The sequence below is a fragment of the Arvicola amphibius genome, chromosome 4, assembly GCF_903992535.2.
Source record: "Arvicola amphibius chromosome 4, mArvAmp1.2, whole genome shotgun sequence".
Lineage (NCBI taxonomy): Eukaryota > Metazoa > Chordata > Mammalia > Rodentia > Cricetidae > Arvicola > Arvicola amphibius.
Window position 1 is genome coordinate 120,873,399 of NC_052050.1, and position 20,608 is coordinate 120,894,006.

Sequence of the window (20,608 nt, forward strand, 5' to 3'; positions counted from 1 at the left end):
TTTTCCAAGTATGAAGCCAAGCAGTTAGGAGACTGGCCACCACACAAGTACAATAAAAATAAGAGAGTCACCTGCCGGGCGGCGGTGGCGCACGCCTTTAATCCCAGCACTCGGGAGGCAGAGGCAGGCGGATCTCTGTGAGTTCGAGACCAGCCTGGTCTACAAGAGCTAGCTCCAGGATAGGCTCCAAAGCTACAGAGAAACCCTGTCTCGAAAAACCAAAAAAAAAAAAAAAAAAAAAAAGAAAAAAAGCCACCTAGGAGACTACTGGCCATAAATGTGAGCATGGAACTAAGTGCTAGTCACTGAATGGAGAAATTATGTCTACTATGGGTGAGCACTGAGGCTGAAACATTTCAACAGTAAACCAGGCCCTACAGATACTTAGCTGGTTATGAAAACAGACCACAGCTACACATGTATGACCTCAACAAATGATGGTGTAAATCACAAACAATCCCACACCAGTTTGGAATTATGATTAATAGAATGGTTATTTATTTAAAGGGGAAAAAACTTACAGATCACCATCCCAGACAACAGCCCTCTGCACAATCAGGAAGGGAGCCCAGTCGTCAGAAGCGGAGCCAGAAGCCAGAGAGCGAGCGGAGGGAAGTGGCCGCATTTTTAAAAAGAGAGACCACGCCCCAATGGGCTGGTATCTCAGCGGCTATTGGCTGAAGGAGCAGAAGGAGCTCCCGCAAAACCTCCCCCTTTTGTTTAAGTAAGAGAGTTCTAAACCTACTATGAAATTATATACAATAAGCACAAATATCCTATTCCAACTAGCTTAAGTCTTGTATAATAAATAACTTGGCCAAGTCATGAGAGGAAAGTAACTACATTTATATAGTCTTCAACCCCATCGAAGATCTGAGAAGGAAAATAATGTTACCTGAGTAATTAGGAAGTGCATTCAAACAACTTTTAAAACATGCAACAAATCACAGAGACAACTAGCTACCTGGACAATCACCCAAAGTCACGTTTGCAGCATTGAAGCAACCAACTTTGGCTAAGGCCTAACGTAACTGACATACCATTTTCAAAGGCAAGAAACTTTTCAGAACTATCTTACCCTGTCTTGGCAGGATATGACAGTCCTGTTTTATCCATTTATGGATGCTCTGTATCTATCAGTGGTTGAGGTATGGGCATTTCTTTGCCCAAAGGCCAGTTCTGCCAAGAAGAAAGGCTCCACGTGGAGTGTCTTTGGTGCTCAACATTCTCTCGGGAATAGATTGGTGTTGCCAGAAGCAATTGTGTCTCACTACCAAATTATTTGTCTACCATGGAACTCTGAGTTAAATTAAAGGCCATTTTCTACAGCTCTTTGAAGAGGTTGAAGATTATCTATCTATTCTGAGTATAATCTCTATTTATCTAACGAACCTGATTAGTCTAATTATAAATGACAAACATAGATGACTACTGATCTATATAATTCTCAATACCTATCTAACTTAAAGACTAAGATAATAAACAACTGTGCAATAAATGAGGACAATATGACCTCCAAATATAAACAATGTACAAATATACAATGCAATATGGTAAATACATACAATATATATATCAATACAATATATGTCAATACATAAATGTTTTAAACAGAGGTAGAAACATGCATGCATACAATAGTCAATATAATTTAACTTTGTATCAATATACAAGAATTGATACCAAATTATTTGTCTAAAAACAGTAACTCACAATTACAAATCTATTATCCCATCATCCAATTATCCCTCTTTTTTTTTCAAAAAGATCCCTGAGCTTATAAAATTCCTCCCCCAACCCCCAAACCCTCAACCATATACTAATTATAATCAACCCTTAAATAATGTCCCTAAACCCAAGGACAAACTACAAACAAACATCATATTTTGGAACTGACTGTCTACATAGAAAAATGATAGTGCATACTTTCACTTAGGCAAATAACATAGGAAGCTAAAATAGGCCATTGTGTTTCTTAGGCAGCAGAAGCATTCTTTTGTTTCCTGTTTAAGCTGGTAGCTAGCTTTGAGAAGCATGAGGTATGACAAGGAAAGGCAACCCTCTCTCTGTGCCCTGAACCTGGATGATCACATTATAACAATCTGTTAAAATGTACATTGGATTTTTATCAATTTTTGATTTGTTGTTAGATTTCATAATTACTTTAAAAACGAAAATAAATTTAATATGTTAGCACACAAGGATTTGAATTCAAAATTGAGTTTGCTTGCTGTTATTAATTATACAAGGAAAGCAAACAACCAAAATCCTCCAGCAAAAATAATTTTTCCCATTTCCTGTTCTGCTCAGCCTCAGTGAGAGACACTCTTAGGAACTGATTGCAGTTGAAGTCTCATTGAAATTGTAATTCTAACTCACTTGAGGCATCAAATGCATCTCAACGTGTGCTTTCATTTGAATAACTATAATTTGAGAGAATCAAGAGTTCAGCTTCAGGAGCCGGACAGATAGCTCAGTAGTTAAGAGCACTCGTTGCTCTTACAGAGAACGCAGGCTGGGTTTCAGGATGCACATGAAAGCTCAGGACCACTGTGACTCCAGTTCAAGGGGATCTGACTTCTGTGCAGACTAGGCAATCACACAATGCACACATACACATGCAGACACACACAGATACACAGAAAATAAATCTTGTTTAAAACATCAAATTTCAGTCCCCTGTCCTTGGTATTTTTCACTTACTGAAAAGTCCAAAAACAATCTCCTCTTTGAGAGAACAGTGCCCATGGTGGACACTTTATAAAAAATATTCTAATGCACTTGAGACATTTCTAGGTCTTACTTGGAGCTCTTTCCTTTCCATCTAGCTAAGCATCATCATTTCCAGTTACTCTCTGGGCCTCTTGTTTTTTTGGTTTCTCTGTAGCTTTGGATCCTGTCTTGGAACTAGCTCTTGTAGGACCAGGCTGGCCTTGAACTCACAGAGATCTGCCTGCCTCTGCCTCCCTAGTGCTTGGATCAAAGGTGGGCACCACCGCTGCCCAGCTCAGCCTCCTGTTCCTATTGCAGCTTTGTGTGTGAACTCCACAATCTGACAGAAATGGGAGTTCTGCTTATCAGTTAACAAGGTAGCAACAAATGAAGTTTTACAAAATGACTCCAATAAACTCAGGAACTGATGTTACACTATCAACCTGGCTGTGGTGTTGGTGATCATTTTGACATTTTTAAGACTATTGATTCTTTGAGTATCTTTATATTTGACTCTTTGGAAAAGTTAGACAAATTCAGAGTTTGTGTTTGAGAATGCAGCCTCAACTTGTAGTCTGCATTAGCATCTAAAAGAACAGATGAATGGAGTGATTGTAAATATTAAATGGGCATTTATAAGACTGGCTTACAGGATGTCATCCAGATAGTTCCAAAATGGCTATCTCACACTGAAAAACCTGAGAACCATTCAGAGGCTAGACATCTTAGGAGTCACAATCTGCCACTGAAATCCTGGAGGATTCCTAGAGGCCAAGTCTCTTCAGTCTCTTTGGAATTAAAAAGAAGTGGTTCTAATACCATGAAGAGAAGAAGTGCTAAGAAATGGATGAACTTTCAGGGAATGTGAGGGCATCAGGCCAAAAGTAGTACTTTCTCCTTTCATGTCATTTATTTTCTTGATTACCACAGAAAGGACCACCTAGATTTAGGGTGGACCTTTCAGGTTCAAATGATCTGATGGCAAAAGTTCCTCACAAGAATGGCCAGTGGCTTGGGTTTTAGTTGATTTAAGATGTAGTCAAATTGACAACAAAGATTAGCTCTCATATACTTAAATGTAGAATTTGGGTAGTTTTGATTTTAAGTTTAGAATCTTAGTAGTGTTTGCTAGTAGTATCAGCTCTTGGATGTCATGCATTGTAAAAGTAACTGTGATATTCTCCTAATATCTGTGCTTCCAATAAATGCTGTTCCAATTCCTGTCATAGTAGTATCTGTTGATATCCTCAGCTAAGAAAATGCATTCAGAGGTCGATCAGCAAGAGCTTGTGTCCCATGACATCACTCTTGTTGATGACCTTGTCTCTTCCTCCAGGAAGATGCTGCCCAAGGGCTGTTTGCTGAGAGCACATGAGCCATTCTAGCTTCATGAAGAGCAGCCACTAACCTCCTATGGACACAACAGAATGACCATTAGTAGCTTATACCAACTTAAATTAGTTCAGAGAAATTTAAAACCAACTGAACCATGGTGAAGAGCTGACAAGCATAATTAAATTTTTTTCACAGACCATTAAGCAGAGTGGCAGTATAATTTTGGTGGATATTTATCTTTTCTGCCTTTCAGAACTCCCATCATTAAAATAATTAAAATGCTACCAAACTGTTAAGATATAATTTTATTAATAAAGGATTTGAAATGTAGAGAAGATAACCCATTGTAAAAGAAGTGAAAAAATAATGGGGAAAAATTCCGTTGCTATTATGTAAATCCAAACAGATCCTTCTGCTACTAAAGCGTCCAGTAGGAAACTATCTATAAAACGTCTTTTGTCAAAGAAAGTAAAAGGACAGAAGTCAGAAGACAGAGATCAACTCCAGAAACAAAACGAAACATGAACTCTAGAATCTGAGCCAGCAGAACTGGTTCTACACATGCCCCATTCAAAGTTCCTGCTCTGGCTGTTTTTTCTTGCACTATTTAAAGACCTAAAAAAATCAAAATATTTTAAAAACATTACCATGAAAACAAATTTTAAAAGCATTACTATGAAAACAAATACAAGCAGGGTTACATTTATTTCTTCTTTGTATTCTTCAAAAATTAAAGAAATGAAAACATTTCTGTGCATCCCAAACTATTCTCCAGACTTAGTCTCTATGCCTACTACAGCTATGAACTAAGTCAGCTCTGGTACAGGTTTTACATGCTCTCTCCACACAGAAAGTATGAGGCCCGAGCTCAGTCTTGGTAAGTTCGCACTAGGTTAAATACTTGATCATTTATTTCTCTATGAGCTTGGCCAATGCAACAAATTAGTGAAGTCTTGAAGGAACCCAAATATCAACATCTTAATCCTTCCATAGAAAGAAGAAAAACTGAAAATGAGAATCAAAATTTCACCTTTGTTACCAATAATATCGGCCCTTGTAATAATCTGAATGAAATGTCCCCAATAGGCTCACAGGGAGTGGCACTATTGGGAGGCATGACCTTTTGGGAGTAGGTAAGGCCACTGGGGGTGTCAGAAACCCAAGCCAGGCCCAGTGGCACTCTCTTCCTGCTGCCTACCAATCTGAATATAGAGCTCTCAACTACCTCACCAGCACCATGACTGCCATGTGACATTATGCTTCCCACCATGATGACAATGAACTAAACCTCTGAATTGTAAGCCAACCCCAAGTAAATGTTGTCCTTTATGAGTTGTAGTCTTGCCTCTTCACAAAGATAAAGCCCCAAGACAGACATTGTAAGGATTGTAGTTGCTCTCCTGAAACAAAGCCAGACTGCTACAGCGAATCCCTCCCTTCCTTGTGAGAACCTAGTTTCTAAAGGCAAAACATAGAATAGAGCAGCTGACCTATGTCCACACTTTCCTCTCAGCACCCGTCTATCACATAATTCACTTCATGCAAAGAGCAACAAGAAGGGAAATGGGTGCAGAGTACAAAACCGCAATGTAACTTATCCTAGCAACATAATGCGACTTTAGATGTAGATAAGGTCTTTAAATAGTCCAAGACAATGAGCTTTCCACGCACATGTGTAGGAGCAGTTCTGCAAGCGCAGAATCTAGAGCCCATGTTTGATTTTTCTTTTGGAGTTGATCTCTCTCTATTCACATGATTTTAAAAAGCAGTTTGACTGACATCAGTTCCTTTATTTTCTTTGCCCAAAGAAGTTTTCTAAATAGAGTTGCCTAGTAGAATCTTCAGTAGCGGAAGGATCTGTTTGAATCTACAGGATAGCAATGGAACATTTCTCCATCATTTTTCCACTTCCATGGCAATGGATTATCTTCTCTACAATCCACATCCTTAGCAAAGTTATATTATACGGTGACAGACACCTGTCAAAATGATCCAAGACGGTAAATAAATAAGACATAAGATGAAAATATCGCATGTTTCAGTGTTTCAGCAAGATTCCTTACTCTTTAACAAAGGTAACTGAATTGAAAATGGTTGTTTGGCTTTTCCCCATTTAATAATATACAAATCTATTTGTAGGACATTAATTTTGCTAAACGAGACTTATATTTACCTGTTTATATGTGTGTGCATCAGTCTCAAATCATTAAAAGACATTCCTTTACTATTCTTAACACACTCAACAAAAACATCTTGAGGCCTGAATGCTGAATAAAATTAAAATGTAATTTAACTGCTATACTGCATCATCTTAAAAATGCTTCCAATTATTGAAAGCATTAAATCATTTGGGTTTTTAGGCAGCAGTGCCAGTCACCAACAAATATTTCTCATTTTGTGATCTCTATCAAATTGGCAGGTTAGTCAGCACCTGAAAATACATTAGGAAAGGAGACAGCAAGATGACTAGAAAATGGTTAATATATAAAAACTAACTTTAAAGACTGATAGTAATATACAGATCATGTAGTCAACATTCACCCCTACTCTTTTCTTAGAATATATTTTTGGCTTCCAAAATATGTCAGATAAACATTGTTATTTTATATCAATGAACATGCTATGAGCATACCCATTTTTCACTGTGCCACAAAACTACTGAATGTTTAAATTATGTAAGATGTGAATTAAGGACATTTGACCAGCAATAGTTTACTCTCTTTAGTCTTAGGCTGGCTTCCTCTTCTGACATTTTCTCTGAAGACAACAGATTGCTTCTGAGATCTCTCTTTATCTTCCCATTTGCAATAAATGCTGCTCCAATTCCCGTCTTAGTAACAACATATTGTTGGTTGTGATAGTTTAAATAGATATGGCCCCGTATATTCATGTATCTGAAAGTGTGGCCCACAAGGAGTGGCACTATTAGGAGGTGTGGCCTTATTGGAGGAAGAGTGTCACTGAGGAGACAGGCTTTGAGGTCTCTTATATGCTGAAGTTATCACCCAGTGTGGTATAGTCTCCTTCTGCTGCCTGTAGATCAAGATGTATAACTCTCAGCTCAGATGTCATAATTTTTTCATCTTCTATAAGTTAAGCATATTTATTTATTCAAATAGAACAGAGAATGGTGCTATCCAAAGGGAATAAATGCACATAAAATAATTAATTTGGCTACATTTTCGTACATGAGCGGATAAACACATAAAATGATTGTCATGCATCTGAGATAAATTTTTAAAATCTTTGAGATTATACAATATTTATATTTATTCATCCCACTTCATCCTTCCAAACCCTACCTTGTTCTCTTTCAAACTCATGGCCTATTTTTCCTTCATTGTTATCACATGCGTGCACACACACACTCAAACACACACACACATACATATATATGTATATACACATATATTTCTAAATATAACCTACTCAGTCCATATAATGTTACTTGTATGTATGATTCCAGGGTTGGCCATTTGGTACCAAGTAACAAATTAGTGTACTCTTCCCTGGGAAAGACTATTTCAGAAGACTCCCAGCAGTCCTCAGCTGCCTGCAGTTCTTGTGTGGGGTTGGAAGTGCATGGGATTTTTCCTTTCTACTTTGTCATTTCCATGAGTAATATCCTTGTTCTGCTCATATTTAGTAAGTCATGTGGTAAGACATTATGTAGTTTCTGATATTACCTGGAGACAATCTCACAGCAAACTCCCTGATTTTATAGCTAGCTCTCACAATCCTCCCTTCACCTCTTCTCCAAAGTTCCCTGAGATTTGGGAGTTGAAGTACTTCGTAGATGAATTCCTTGGGACAATGCTCCAAAACTCTATGCTTTGATGGGTGGCAGTTTTCTGTAGTCGTCTCTGTTGCAAAGAGAAGTTTCCTTGATGAGCAGTGATGACTTATCTGTGGGTTTAAGGACAAGTATTTATAGACTGTTGTTAAGGATCATGCTGGTTTACTAAAGTAGTGGTTATAGATTCTTTTCCAATAGTCATAACTCACTAGTACTGAGTAGTTAGCTAGCTTTCTAGTTCCAACTAGCTAGGTTTCTGTTCTGTTTCTGTTCTTAAGCGAAATTAGAAGGCTGATGGTTGTGCAAAGGCAATCACGCCACTATGGCACCCTTGGGGTTATTGTGCCACGCTGGTCACTGATGCGGTTCATAGGTGTCATAACTGGGTAGGACTTTGGTGGCCTTCTACCTCTGAAGCTAGCATCGTGGTAATACTAAGGAGGAGGCATTCAGATTGGCTCCAGAGCAGGGGTCTCTGGGACCTCCTTCTGAAGTGTGTGGTGTGTTCAACAAGAAGGACTTAGCTTCCATCTCTGGAGGCCAACCAAGGGCAACTGCAATAGGCTGTATGCTTTGGGAGTCTCTTAGAAAACCCTTGCCAACAACTCACAAGAGGCCTTCTTACATATTTCTTTTGGTAGGTGGTCTTAGTATCTTAAAGGTGTTTGGATTATTGTCATCTCCGATGAGAAAAGTTCACTAAATATATACATGTATAGTAATAAGCTGAATCACATGCATTACAGGCTTTTCTTTAGGTAAACAGTTAATAGTATGAGGGTTTTTTCCCTTTTTAGGATATCCTTTTTGTTATTTTACCCTTCTCCCTTTTTGTATATACCTCCTTACCCATCTCTAAAAGGCCCCTTTTCCCATTTAACCTATTAGATCACTTGTACCCTGCCATTCCCTTTACCCTCCCCTACCTTCTTCTGTATTTATCTCCCTCCCTCTCCCTAAGAGCACCCCCTTTCTCCTCATTTCCCTGATCAGATTACATGTCTCATGTTAGCCCTCTATTTCTCCTCAACCCCACATCCTTTTAATGGTCCTATTTTACTTTCTTGGTTTCTATAAATTACTATAAGCTTATGTATTCAAATCTGAAAATATGGAGCCAGGAGCCTTCAATGAGAGAAAACATGGGAGGTTTGTCTTTCAGGGGTCTGGGTTACCTTACTCAAGATGCTTTTTAGTTTCACTGATTTACCTACAAAGTTCATGATTTCATATCTCTTAACAGCTGAGTAGTAAGGTCAGTCTACATACAATAGGCCATTACCTTTCTAGGTTTACTTCAGCCTGTTGTCTTATATGTACTTTGTTCAGCTGGAGCAGCTTATTGAGTGTGTCTTTGAAATACCTGTATTTGAATGGGATGCTTTGCAGCATTTATCTCGGCCCTCATCATTCTACAGTGATAATATAAGGTAGCCTGTAGGATGGCTTTAAAATTTTTGCATGTAGTTTTACTCCACCTCACAACATATGTGACTTCTTATTTTAAGTCTGTAGTGCTATGTGGTCTCTCTCAGTATTCATACCTGCTTTTATAATCTAGACTGCAGCTTTGATTTGGATAACTTTACTCGATTATAACCTCCAGTGGGGTAGAAAGTGATCAATATACATTTGTGTGTCACTTGAGCAAAGCATTTAGTAGAACCTTGCTTTATTGAATAAAGTGTGGCTACCTGGGAGAGTAAAAAGAAATCAAGTTTTTAACAGACTAAACAACTTTCATACTATAGTTACTACATATTTCATTTCTTGGCCCTATTCTGTTTGAGGTGGGGCTTATTCGTGTGGCATTCTCCTTTCAGAGCCTAGAACTGTTCCTGTCACATGCTAGGCAATTCTTAAAAATCCTGCCCGCGTGCTGTATGAAGCTGACTAAAAGGAGTTCAACTAATATCAGTTTCTCATTGACACCTTTCATGGTCTACATGTTCTTTCCCTACTTTGGTTAAGTGAAAAGTATTTGGAATTGTGGTATGAACACACATAACGTGAGCAGAACTTCCATTCTCCGTTGAAAGCAAAGCAAGAGGAATTACACTAAGGCTGGGTTGCCGACAGCATATGCCCACCAATGCTGCTGCTCCTTATTGCTATTTAGGGGCTTCAGTTGTCAGAAGCCACACCTCTGTGCGCCTTCACATTGAATGACTTAATTTTTTCTCCTTTACAAAAACGTCGCAATTTGACAGCTTTGATAGCTAGGAGGTAGGACCACGCGTTTTGAAAGTGAATGTCACATGTATAGTTAAAGCGGAGCAGTCCCCCAAAACACATCTGAAAGCAAACTGGTAAATGGGCGTGCTCTACAGATTCAGAAACCAAGGATGTGAGCCCGGGAGGAGCCAACCCCAGTGCTTACCGCTGATTGGCGGGCTGACTGAGAGCACCGCCCCCCAGCGCGTGCACGGCCGCGCGATGGGTGTGTCCCAGCGGGAGGGAGCGTGCGCGCTCCCGGAAGGTGCCGAGCACCGGAAAGGGGACGGGGCGGGGCGGCGCGCGCTCCCGGAAGGTGCGCACCGGGTGCGCGGGTGGGAGGGACTGACTGGTCGGCAGCGGGGCCGCGGGGAAGCGGAGCCTGGGGACGGGCGTCGGCGACAGGGGCTCCTGAGGGAAGGGCGTCACGATGAACACCGTGCTGTCGCGCGCGAACTCGCTCTTCGCCTTCTCGCTGAGCGTGATGGCGGCGCTCACCTTCGGCTGTTTCATCACCACCGCCTTCAAAGACCGGAGCGTCCCGGTGCGGCTGCACGTCTCGCGGATCATGCTGTGAGTGCGGCCGGGCAGGGCTGCCGGGGGTGGGCTGGGGTGTGCGCGCCGTCCCGGACCTGCCTCCATCCCCAGGCTCTGCCACCGCGGGGGACCCGGGGCCGGTGGCCTTGGGACCCCCAGCCCTGAGCGGTCAGCTCCCGAGTGGCCTGGGTCGGCGCTCCCCTTCCTTCCTGTTCTTCACGTCCCTCACCCACGCTGGCCAATGAGCGAGCAACACACCAGCACACCCACACCCGCGCTTCCGCCTGGCGCGTCCCCGCCTGCGAGCACGCGTGGGGTCGCCGGTGTCACCCCTTGCCAGCCCGAGGCTCAGGCGGCTCAGTGGGTGGCTCTGGTGTCACGGCTCTCCACGTTTGGTTCTTTTTGACAGTCCCTTTAGGGCTCCTTCCTCCTTTTGGACACACCGCCACTGCCTTGAAGTGTGGATGTGAATCTAGACACGGTGCACCGGGCGGTTTAAACACCCCAGCCTTGGATACAGTGCTTTCTTGTTACTTTAATTGTCATTCTTTTAGCCAGCAAACTGGATAAATGTTTGGAGACACTAAAAATAGAATGTCAGAGTGACTGTCCTCCCCGTGCTGCCTGTTTTATTTTTAGCATTCCCCTCTTTTTTCTTTCACTTCTGTCATTAATAAGTGTTTTTAATTCTTGTTTGCTCTTTGCGGTCTTCTATAATCTGTCCTTCCCTTAGTTTATTTATTTTTAGTCAGAATCACAAGTGTCCCCTCCCTTCGATTACTGCAGCTGCTGCTTTTTTTTTTTGATTTCTCAATTTAGTCTGTATTGATTTTTATTCGACACTGTTGATGAAAATAAGTGTGGTTTAGATACCAGCCCCACCGTTACTTTCAGTTCTGTGAGGGCGTAGATGAACTTGAAGCGAGTTAAACGTTGATGTGATCTTAAATAGTTTTCTTGCTCTCCTGCTTGTTAATTTTTGTTGCTAGCGAAGAAAGTAACTGGCAGGATTGTTGTACGGATTTAGGATAGTTGTGGGGAGTACGTGGTGGCTCTGCCATATGCTGTGCTCTCATGAACATGTGCTGTTTCCCAGGTCACCTTGTGGAAACTCACAGCTCTCAAATTCACTCTTCTTACCTGCTCTCGATGAAGTATTTGCGTTTTCTTTTTATGTTTTATCTTCCGCTCGGGTTTCTCAAAAGTTCTCTTCAGGCAAATGAAAATAGCTGAGTACCTTCTTTTATATTGAATTATAATACATAATTACTTTTACACTTACAGTTTCTCTTTTACTCACTTCTTTGTGAGATTTATATTTTACTGATCCACACTGCTAACCCTTGCGGGTTTAAGTTGTGTAAATTTTGTGTGATGCCCCGAGAGATGGTGAAACTTTTATCTTTACTTCTAGAAAAAATGTAGAAGACTTTACTGGCCCTAGAGAAAGAAGCGACTTGGGATTCATCACGTTTGATATAACTGCTGATATCCTTCACCAAAAGTGTTCGGTTGCTTTTTCTGTAGGCTTGAAATGAGATGCAGGTGTAGGCGTTTGAGGATGCGTGAGTATGAATATTGATTCCACCACAGCTCGGTTCTTTCATCAGTAAAACAGTGTTGCTATTTCCTTGTTCACACTTCATGAAAAGTTAATAGTGTGAATATTTCTTAATTTTTCATGTAAACATTAATTTGAATCTAGGAAACAAAAGATAAAAGATCATTTTGGTAAAAGAAGAAAAAATTCACCAGAGCTCATCCTGCCTAGACATAGTCCATTTTCAGTCCCAAATAATTCTCCGTCTTTTATTATAGAAAACAATCAAAAAAACCCATAAGCTGCTGGGCAGTGGTGCACTCCTTTAATCCCTGCACTCGGGAGGCAGAGGCAGGCAGATCTCTTGAGTTTGAGGCCAGCCTGGTCTACAGAATAAGTTCCAGGACAGCCAGGTCTGATAGAGAAGCCCCATCTGAAAAACCAAACAACAACAAAACAAAACCCCGTATGTTTAAATGTTTAAAAAGAAATCACATTTGTAGTGGTTCAGAAGGCCTTTGTCAAAGGGACAGTGCTGCATTGTGTCAGTTGTCATCTTTAGAGCCAGAGAAACCTTAGTGAAGAATCTTCATGAAGTGAGTGAGCCAGGATGAGCTGTTTCCGTTTATCTCGAGCTTCTGTCTTCAGCAGCTCATCATCCTGCTAACATTAGGGCCACAGGTTAGAATCCTGGCAGTGTATTAATTATTATGTTATGGAAATTGGTTGTCTAAAGCATCTGACTGTAACATGTGTTTGACAGGTTTACCTGCTGTTCATCCTGAAACCATTTGCAGTTTTGAATGAAACAAATTATTGGATTTAGTTATAAAATAGGAGTTAGTTTTCAATGTACCTAATTTTTTGGAAATAGAGATGCCATCACAAAAATCTCAGGATAAGCTTTATGTTTAATTTCCATTCTGCTTTTAAAATTCATATAGGAAGGAGTTTATACATAGGTGAAAGGAGTAATTCGTAATCTAGAAATTACAGTAAGCCTCTGGGGATGTAAGTCATTTGGTAGAGGGCTTGCCCAGCACTGTATAAACTGGGTTGGTGGGGCATGCCTATAATCCCAGCACCACAGAGGGAGGGGCAGGGTTGAGGATCAGAAATTCAAGGGAATTCTTGACTACTGTTTTTATACATCAGCAATCTTACAGTTTGTTCAGATTTTCGTAATGTGCTCCTGATTCTTGAAAATGGGTTTGTTCTTTTGTATGGGACTGCTGCAGGACCCTCGATTCTGAACAATAACTTGTGGTGGGTGTGCCTCAAAACTAGATTAAAATAAGCCTATTTCTACCAGTATGTATATACACAAATAAGATTAGTAATTTGCATATAATACTTAATAAAATCCCTGTGTTAGCTCATTTCTCAGTTGTGGCACAGTATTGTAGTTCATATAGTGAGCACCCCTCTCTATAGTGAGCACCCCTCTCCAAGATGATCAGGGCCATGTTGTGTTTCTCCGCTCCTACCACAGAACTCCACACACTGAGGCATCGTGGTTTATACTAACCTGTAACCAAATTAGCGTGTATAGAATGCTAGACTTGGTTAATTGCCTGAGCCCTGTGCATATGCGCATGTTGCTTCTTTGGGTAGTGATGACTGGATCCGCTTTAGACAGAATTAAAGCTTCAGTTTCTTATGTTTATTTATGTTTTAATATATATGTCAGCTAGTTATGTTTACAGGGAGAATGGTAACCTGTCCTGACGCACAACCCTTTCAAATGTGCTAGATCTTGCCATATATTATCCTGTATTTTTATCTTAAAATGGTGATTTGGTATATTTCTGGAATGCCTATTGTATTTTGTTTTAATGTTCATGTTGCTATGGATGTTTTAAGACTGAGAGTTCTTTGAAACTTGTGTGCTGCTTTGCAATCCTTAGAGTCCTTAATTTGTTTACATCTAGAGAATATATTTGATTGGAATGTTAAGCAGTTATTTCTTTATTTGTCAGCAGAGTATTCAACAAAAAACAATGTAAGTATTTATCTAAGTATATTGTAATCATTTCTTTTTAAATATTTCTTGCAAAAGAATATCATTTTAAAATAAACTGTTAGAAAGTAGTTCATTCCTACCTTAAGGATTCAGGGATTGGACCCACTGAGTCTGTTTACTGGCCCAAGAATATCAATTTTTATATATTCAAAATATCTGACCTGCATACTTATTTAAAAAACAACAACAACAACAGAACAAATAAAGCTTATGGAGAGATGACTCTGGTGAGAAAGCTCTCTCCCCTGCAGTAGTCTGTTGATACTGTGTGTGCCTTGATGCTCTCTAGCATTATAGGGTCCAGAAAGATGTACATGCTGTGTAACCGCAGAGTATTGTTTGATTGTCTTAGCTTCTCTTGTGGAACCACTGCTGAAGATATGCAGTGGTTTAGCACATCAAACTGAGATATGTATAAACAAAACATCGCTTCTATGTTGTTTTTGCCAAAGCAGTTCTGTGTTTCTCATTAGTGTAGGCAGGTAATTTGTAATTAAAGATGGCTCTGTTTTTTATTTGACCTGTATTATTTATTGTTGTTGTTGTTATTGTTACTATTATATTTACTGGCCTGTATTGGCAGCATGTTAAACAGCTTCATGTAGTAATTTTTGGCACTACAGCTAATTACTTGGTGTATATATCTTATTCCGTGTATTTCATTGGGCATTGAGAATATTGGAGTGAGTGAACTTTAAATCAACAAAATATATTTTAAAGATAGCAGAAATGCTGTCCTTCAAAATAAGAGTTCTGCATTTAAAAAAAAAACTGTTCTTCAAAATAAGAGTAACTACTGTACATAAACACTATTTGGTATCAAAAATTTACAAGGATAAATGTTACTCTTATGGTGAGCATATATAAACTGTTTTTGTAATTCTGGTTTACCTAAGTAAGTCCAATAAGCTAACACTTAAATTTTGAATTTGAAGTGATAATGTTTCTGCTGAGTTATCTAAGTGACTTTGAATTTGATGTAGGCTCTGAACCAAGTCGTCCTTTGGGACAAGATTGTTTTGAGAGGTGATAATCCGAAGCTGCTTTTGAAAGACATGAAGACAAAGTATTTTTTCTTTGATGATGGAAATGGCCTCAAGTGAGTGAATCTATGTTATTTTTAACATTTTTAAGTAAGGTTGGTGAGAGGAAGATGAACTGTATTTTTGTTTTAAAGAAAAGATATTGTACCTGGGGAAGTAGCTCAGTGGTAGGACACTTACTTGGCATGCACAGGATCTGGTTCAACTCTGATGACAGGAAAGAAGGGAAGAAGATAGGGCTAGGGACGGGGGACCAGTGAGAGAAGTGTTGATGTGTTGTGATCTTAGCTGAAAGACCAAGGAAAGATACACATTGGTGTCTGTTCTAGCAATCACTTCTCTACTGATGCTAAATGCACTAGTCACAATAAAAGTCCATAGTTGTTATAGTTTGCTTGCAATAGCTGTGATAAAACACTATGAACAGATCAACTTGGAGAAAAAAGGATTCATTTGGCTTACATGTTACAGTTCATCATCAGGGAAGCCAAGGCGAGAACTGATGCAGAGACCGTGGAGGAATGCTACTTATTAGTTTCCTCAGTTTGCTTGCTTATACACCCCAGGACTACCTGGGATGGTACCCAGGGATGGTACCACCGAGTGGTGGGCTCAACCCTTTCATATCAGTCATGAAATGTCATACAAGCTTGCCTACTTGCCAGTCTGATGGGGCTTTTCAATTGAGCTTCCTTCTTCTGAGTTGACTATATCTTATGGTGTGATGACAGAAAACTAACCCATGTGGTAGCTTTTCTGATGGGCGAGTAGGACTCAGGCTCTCTCATGAGGGAAAGGATCAACACTGTGAAGTTAAAGGTCCTACTTTCTGAACTCAAGTCAGGACAGCCTGCATGAGGAAGTGGTGTGCGAGATCTAGGGCAGGTACCTAGGTTTCTAGTTTTGCTTCTCTGAATTTTTTTCCCCCAAAGTTCAGTATACTCTTAACAAAAAGAGGAAATCCAGATGATTGATGGTCATTTTGACCTTTTTATAGTTTATAAGAAAGAGTATAGGAAAAGAGCCATTTTGACCTAGCCACACCTTTGGATTTACAAATAAAGAATTTTGAACATGATAGATTTTGATATGCTGGAGTTTGTGCATCTAAAGAATAACAAAATTAGATTTCAAATTATTACTTTCTTATTTCTAGCATGAGTTTGACTTTCTCTTCATTGTGTTTTATTCATGTAAGCTTTTTGTTGCTAATTAATTGCAGCTGTGAGTTAGGTTGGTCATTTAGGTTACCTATGAGTTTAATGCTGGTGTCTTCTAGTGCTGTCTGTAGATTTTAAAAAGGATGAAGAAATTGTTCTGATTTGTCTATTAGAAATAACTAGTTATAAATTATGTGGCCTCATAGTACTTGATTGAAAGTATTTTTATTAAATGACTGTTTTGCTAACCTTTGTTTATTACATTTTTTTTTTTTTTTTTTTTGTAGGGGAAACAGGAATGTCACCTTGACGCTCTCTTGGAATGTTGTACCAAATGCTGGGATTCTACCTCTTGTGACAGGATCAGGACATGTATCTGTCCCGTTTCCAGATACCTATGAAATAACAAAGAGTTACTAAATTATTGTGAATTTGAAGCATATTTTTATACGTGATAAATTACATCTCATTTCCTGTATCTTCATTTGTTTTGGTTATAGTTTTCTTTTTCTTTCTGTTTTGGGATAAGAAAGACTAACGTCAAAAGACATAGTTGAAGTGAAAGGCTCTGGGTTGCTTAAGCTTAGCTTTGCTGACAGGGTGAAGACCGCCAGAGAGGAGTAGTGTGAGAATGGGCAGCTGCAGAGGAAGACCGTGTAAGCAGGGTTTGAATATTTCTTTTATTTGCATTGTATTATGGAATATAAAATGAGCATAAAGGGCTTTTAAACTCCCAGGTGTCTATAGAGTCAGATTTCTTAATTATTTGTTTTGTGTTCATGTAAGTTGACAATAATTGTCAACTTACACCTGAACACTCTTATCTTTTAGCATATGTTAGATTATTGGGAACATTATTGTGGCTCTTTGAAGTCTGATTTACAAAAGAGCACAGTGGTAAAATTGTATTCCATTTGTTTTAGAAATACCCATAATGCTTGTCTTCTTTAGGTTACTAGCAGCTTTCTTCAAACGAAGACCAAGAACCTCTTTGTATGCTGTAAAATCTTGCAAGCTCATTTTAAAGTCTCAAGTCAACCATATGTGTGTCTTTTAGTGTTTCCAGAATGTTTCTTTGTATATCTATATAAATTTTAAGCTTTGCTATTGAAAATTGAAAATGTTTGCATGGTTTGCCTCCTGAACTGGATTTGTCCCACTGAACATGCTGCTGTAATTAGCTCCATATTTTGACAGTTGGACTAGTAAGAATACTTGTGACGTGCTTTCCCATCTACAGAATTTGCTCGTGTTTGAGTGTTGTCTTGAGTAGTCCTAATGAGGTGGACGGTGCAAATATTAGTTCTTTGCATAAGAAACTGAAACTCAGAAATTTACTGACTTGCACTCAAATTGAATAGCAAGCAGTGGAGTTCTCTTACACCTCAGTTTACACAGTAATCCCATTCACCTAATTTTATTATAGTTTTGTTATTTCCCATTCCTTCTAGAAGTGATCGAGTGTGAAACTAGTTTTCCAACAGCCAGCAACACACAGTGATACTTTATCTGTGGATATTCATTTTTACACACAGTGATATTTTTGTCTATGACTATTCATTTTTATCCAAATTAAAACTACATAGGTTTGTAAAATAATTTAGAGATTAAATACATTATATATAGCTAACTATATAATTATATTTGACATGAAATTTTTTTTTGCAGCAATCAGCGCCCTCAGTTATCAGCTGCACATTGGCCACTCTTAATCCAAGAACAGAAACTATAGGTACATCCAAGCAGTAACCCAAAACGGGCTGTTTTCTAGCACTAGCATAAGTTGATTAGTGTTTGTTCTGTTTACCTCATTTGAAGTGTATCATTGCTTGGTGATACTCGTTTTAGCAGCTCTTGTGTGTGGTGGTGCAGTTCTTACAAACACATGTGCATAAGGTTTTCTAATCGGAAAGGTCAAAGGTAGAGCCTGAATTTGGCACTAGCAGTTTCATTAAACGTTTCAGGCTGTCTGTTCCCTTGTCTATAAAAATGATTCTTTACTGCGATGCACATCTGAAGTGTTTGCTGTTCAGCAGCTCATGAACAGGAAATCACATTAGTCATCTGAAGTCAGGGAGGTGATGGAGAGATTATCACATAGTTCATAGTGGTCTGAGCTTCTGTTACATTTTAGACCTATAAAGTTGAGCTTTATACATTGAACATATACTAGCTGTGTAAAATCTGCACGTGTCAAAGCTTAGAATATGTGGGTGTGTCCTGGTTAAGGAAGCCATGAACAAGCCTGTAGATTAAAGCCCGACCTCTGTTCCACTAGTAGTTCACTACATTTTGTGATGAGTGGATCTGTTAGTCCAGCACAGACAAACTAGAACTGAAGATTTCTAGAATTACTGTTTATTTGAACAGCCCAATTTTAGGAGTTTGGTAAGGAAAGCCGGGAAAGCCCAGCTTGAACAATGTGACATAGGAGCTGCCCGGGATATTGCTGACCCAGCACACCACTAGCCCTGTTTCTCAGGAACTCAGTTTCGTGCTGCACAGCTTTATTAGTTTGTGACAGCCCCGACGTTACACACTTTGTGTGTTTGATGAGCATCTCTAGTCTCTATTTCAGAGAAGTCTCGTCAGGTCTCGAAGAGACTTGGTGCTTCAGATTTTAACAAGCCAAGGTAATCTATGGATAGAGTCTGAGCCCATAGCTGATTCTTGGAAAAGAGGATAATTGCAAGCTACTTAGTATGGTGATTGCAGTTAGAAATGAATAAAATGTAGCACTCAGCATATCCCTTCAGGCTACCCTAGAAACAGCTTCCTCTGGTGCTGTAGGACCATGCATTGCATTTGCTGTCCTTATGCCGAAAGGAAAATAGCAACACCAGAAACTGTTAAGAGCATTGGTTGGTTTGAATGTCTTTTCTGGTAGTTAATCTTAACAGTTCTTCAACCGTCTGGCTAGTCAGTTCTTCGTATGAAGAAATGGACTTTAAGGATCTAAAGCTTTGGATGGGGGCTGGTACAGGTTAGTGGAGGTTTTGCTTTGTTATACTATGAATTAACATGTAATAGGTCTACAGAGGAGACCTTGTAGTGTGACCTTTGATTGTAAGCAAACATCTCTCTATTTCAAAAGCTTCCCTCGCTTTCAGTAGCAGGCCTGTGTACTTTACCATGAGACTGCCAATGGTTCAGAGATCTCTGTTTCAAAAAAAGTTATTCCATAGTTTTTATGCAATTTGGGAAATTGTTTACTTAAAAAATAAATTCACAAGAAAATATTCCATAAAATTGCTGAATATATATGTGAAGATTTTCTTAATTACAATAAATATTCAACATTTTTTAATAAAATGAGTTCTTTTCTGAGTAAAAGTATGTATTTTAAAGATGTCCATATATTTGTATTTTGGGGGAAGTTGCTAAACTGAAAGGAAACCCAGTTGTAGTGAACATCAGATTTTAGGAAGATGTGCTGGGGGCTGTGTGCCCCTGGCTCATTACACTCAGGATGCGCTGGGTGGGGGGGGTATGCCCCTAGAGTAGACTGTAAGTCCTTTGAGCTCATGCTGTCAGATCTGCCCTTGTATCCTGCCCAGCACCAGCACAGTGTCTGGCAAATGATAGGCAGTGCCCAATCAATATTGGTGATGTGGTGCTTGTGTCCAATGTGACCTGGCTTTGGGAAGTGCCTGTTCACTGTCCCCTTTCTGAATGCTGCTTTTTTGATTCTCTCTCTCCTGGTTTCTCTTGCTGTGTCTTCAAGCTCAGTTGGACTGTCCAGTGAGGTACCTGGTGGTGTTGCCCCAGCTTCTGTCCCTGCTCTCTCCCGCGTTTTCACAGTGAGAGAACTGAGTGGCCAAGAGGAACTAAGGAAGCAGACTGAAGCAAAATACTCAAGCTGCTTCTTAAGTATAGCTCCGACGAAGTGAAGCCCTCTGCACAGCTCCTTGAAAGCCCGGTGTATGTCGTGACCTTTGCTTGGGCATTAGCTCTGGCTTGGCCCAGTTGACAGCACTGACCCTACTGAAGTGTGGAAATTCTCCATTTTTTATCTCAAGAGAAGAGTTTCTCAGAAGGAACCCGTATCAGCGAACTTAGACAAACAAAATTGTTCCATGAAAATAAAATCAATGAAGTTAGAGTCTTCCATTGGGTAATAAGAGGTTTGGGACTTGGTTTTCTCTCCTTTCCCAGGAGCCCCCACATGCCCGAACATTCTTTGCTCCTTAGAAGTTTTGCTTCACTCAATTTTGTCCTCTTACCTTTTCCCTGGAAAAGAGTAAAAGC

General features: G+C 39.6%; 2 protein-coding genes across 3 annotated transcripts in view; one reads left to right on the top strand and one right to left on the bottom strand.

Moving 5' to 3' along the window:
- Asb5 (ankyrin repeat and SOCS box containing 5) overlaps window positions 1-10,800 on the bottom strand; it is a 59,496-nt gene extending 48,696 nt beyond the window's left edge. Inside the window, exons 1-2 of one of the 2 annotated variants that reach the window (XM_042054819.1) lie at window positions 10,224-10,800; window positions 7,734-7,953 (exon numbers count right to left, since the gene is read on the bottom strand). The gene's annotated coding sequence lies outside the window, so the exon portion shown is untranslated. Of the gene's footprint in view, window positions 1-7,733; window positions 8,748-10,223 lie in introns of those variants that run through there. The other variant, XM_042054818.1, reaches the window with a different exon arrangement.
- Spcs3 (signal peptidase complex subunit 3) lies at window positions 10,373-19,672 on the top strand. Its single transcript, XM_038324613.2, has 5 exons — window positions 10,373-10,630; window positions 12,009-12,082; window positions 14,060-14,136; window positions 15,141-15,256; window positions 16,648-19,672. The coding sequence occupies exons 1-5, from the start codon at window positions 10,488-10,490 to the stop codon at window positions 16,778-16,780; spliced, it is 543 nt and encodes a 180-aa protein (XP_038180541.1). The 5' UTR covers window positions 10,373-10,487; the 3' UTR covers window positions 16,781-19,672.
- The last annotated feature ends 936 nt before the right edge of the window (window positions 19,673-20,608 follow it).

What these genes read in the sequence shown, in the direction of transcription:
- Spcs3 (XM_038324613.2), top strand. Translation starts at nt 10,488, where the DNA reads ATGAACACCGTGCTGTCGCGCGCGAACTCGCTCTTCGCCTTCTCGCTG. An exon ending in AGTATTCAACAAAAAACAAT is followed by an intron (nt 14,137 to 15,140) that starts GTAAGTATTTAT and finishes AATTTGATGTAG; the next exon opens with GCTCTGAACCAAGTCGTCCT. An exon ending in GATGATGGAAATGGCCTCAA is followed by an intron (nt 15,257 to 16,647) that starts GTGAGTGAATCT and finishes TTTTTTTTGTAG; the next exon opens with GGGAAACAGGAATGTCACCT.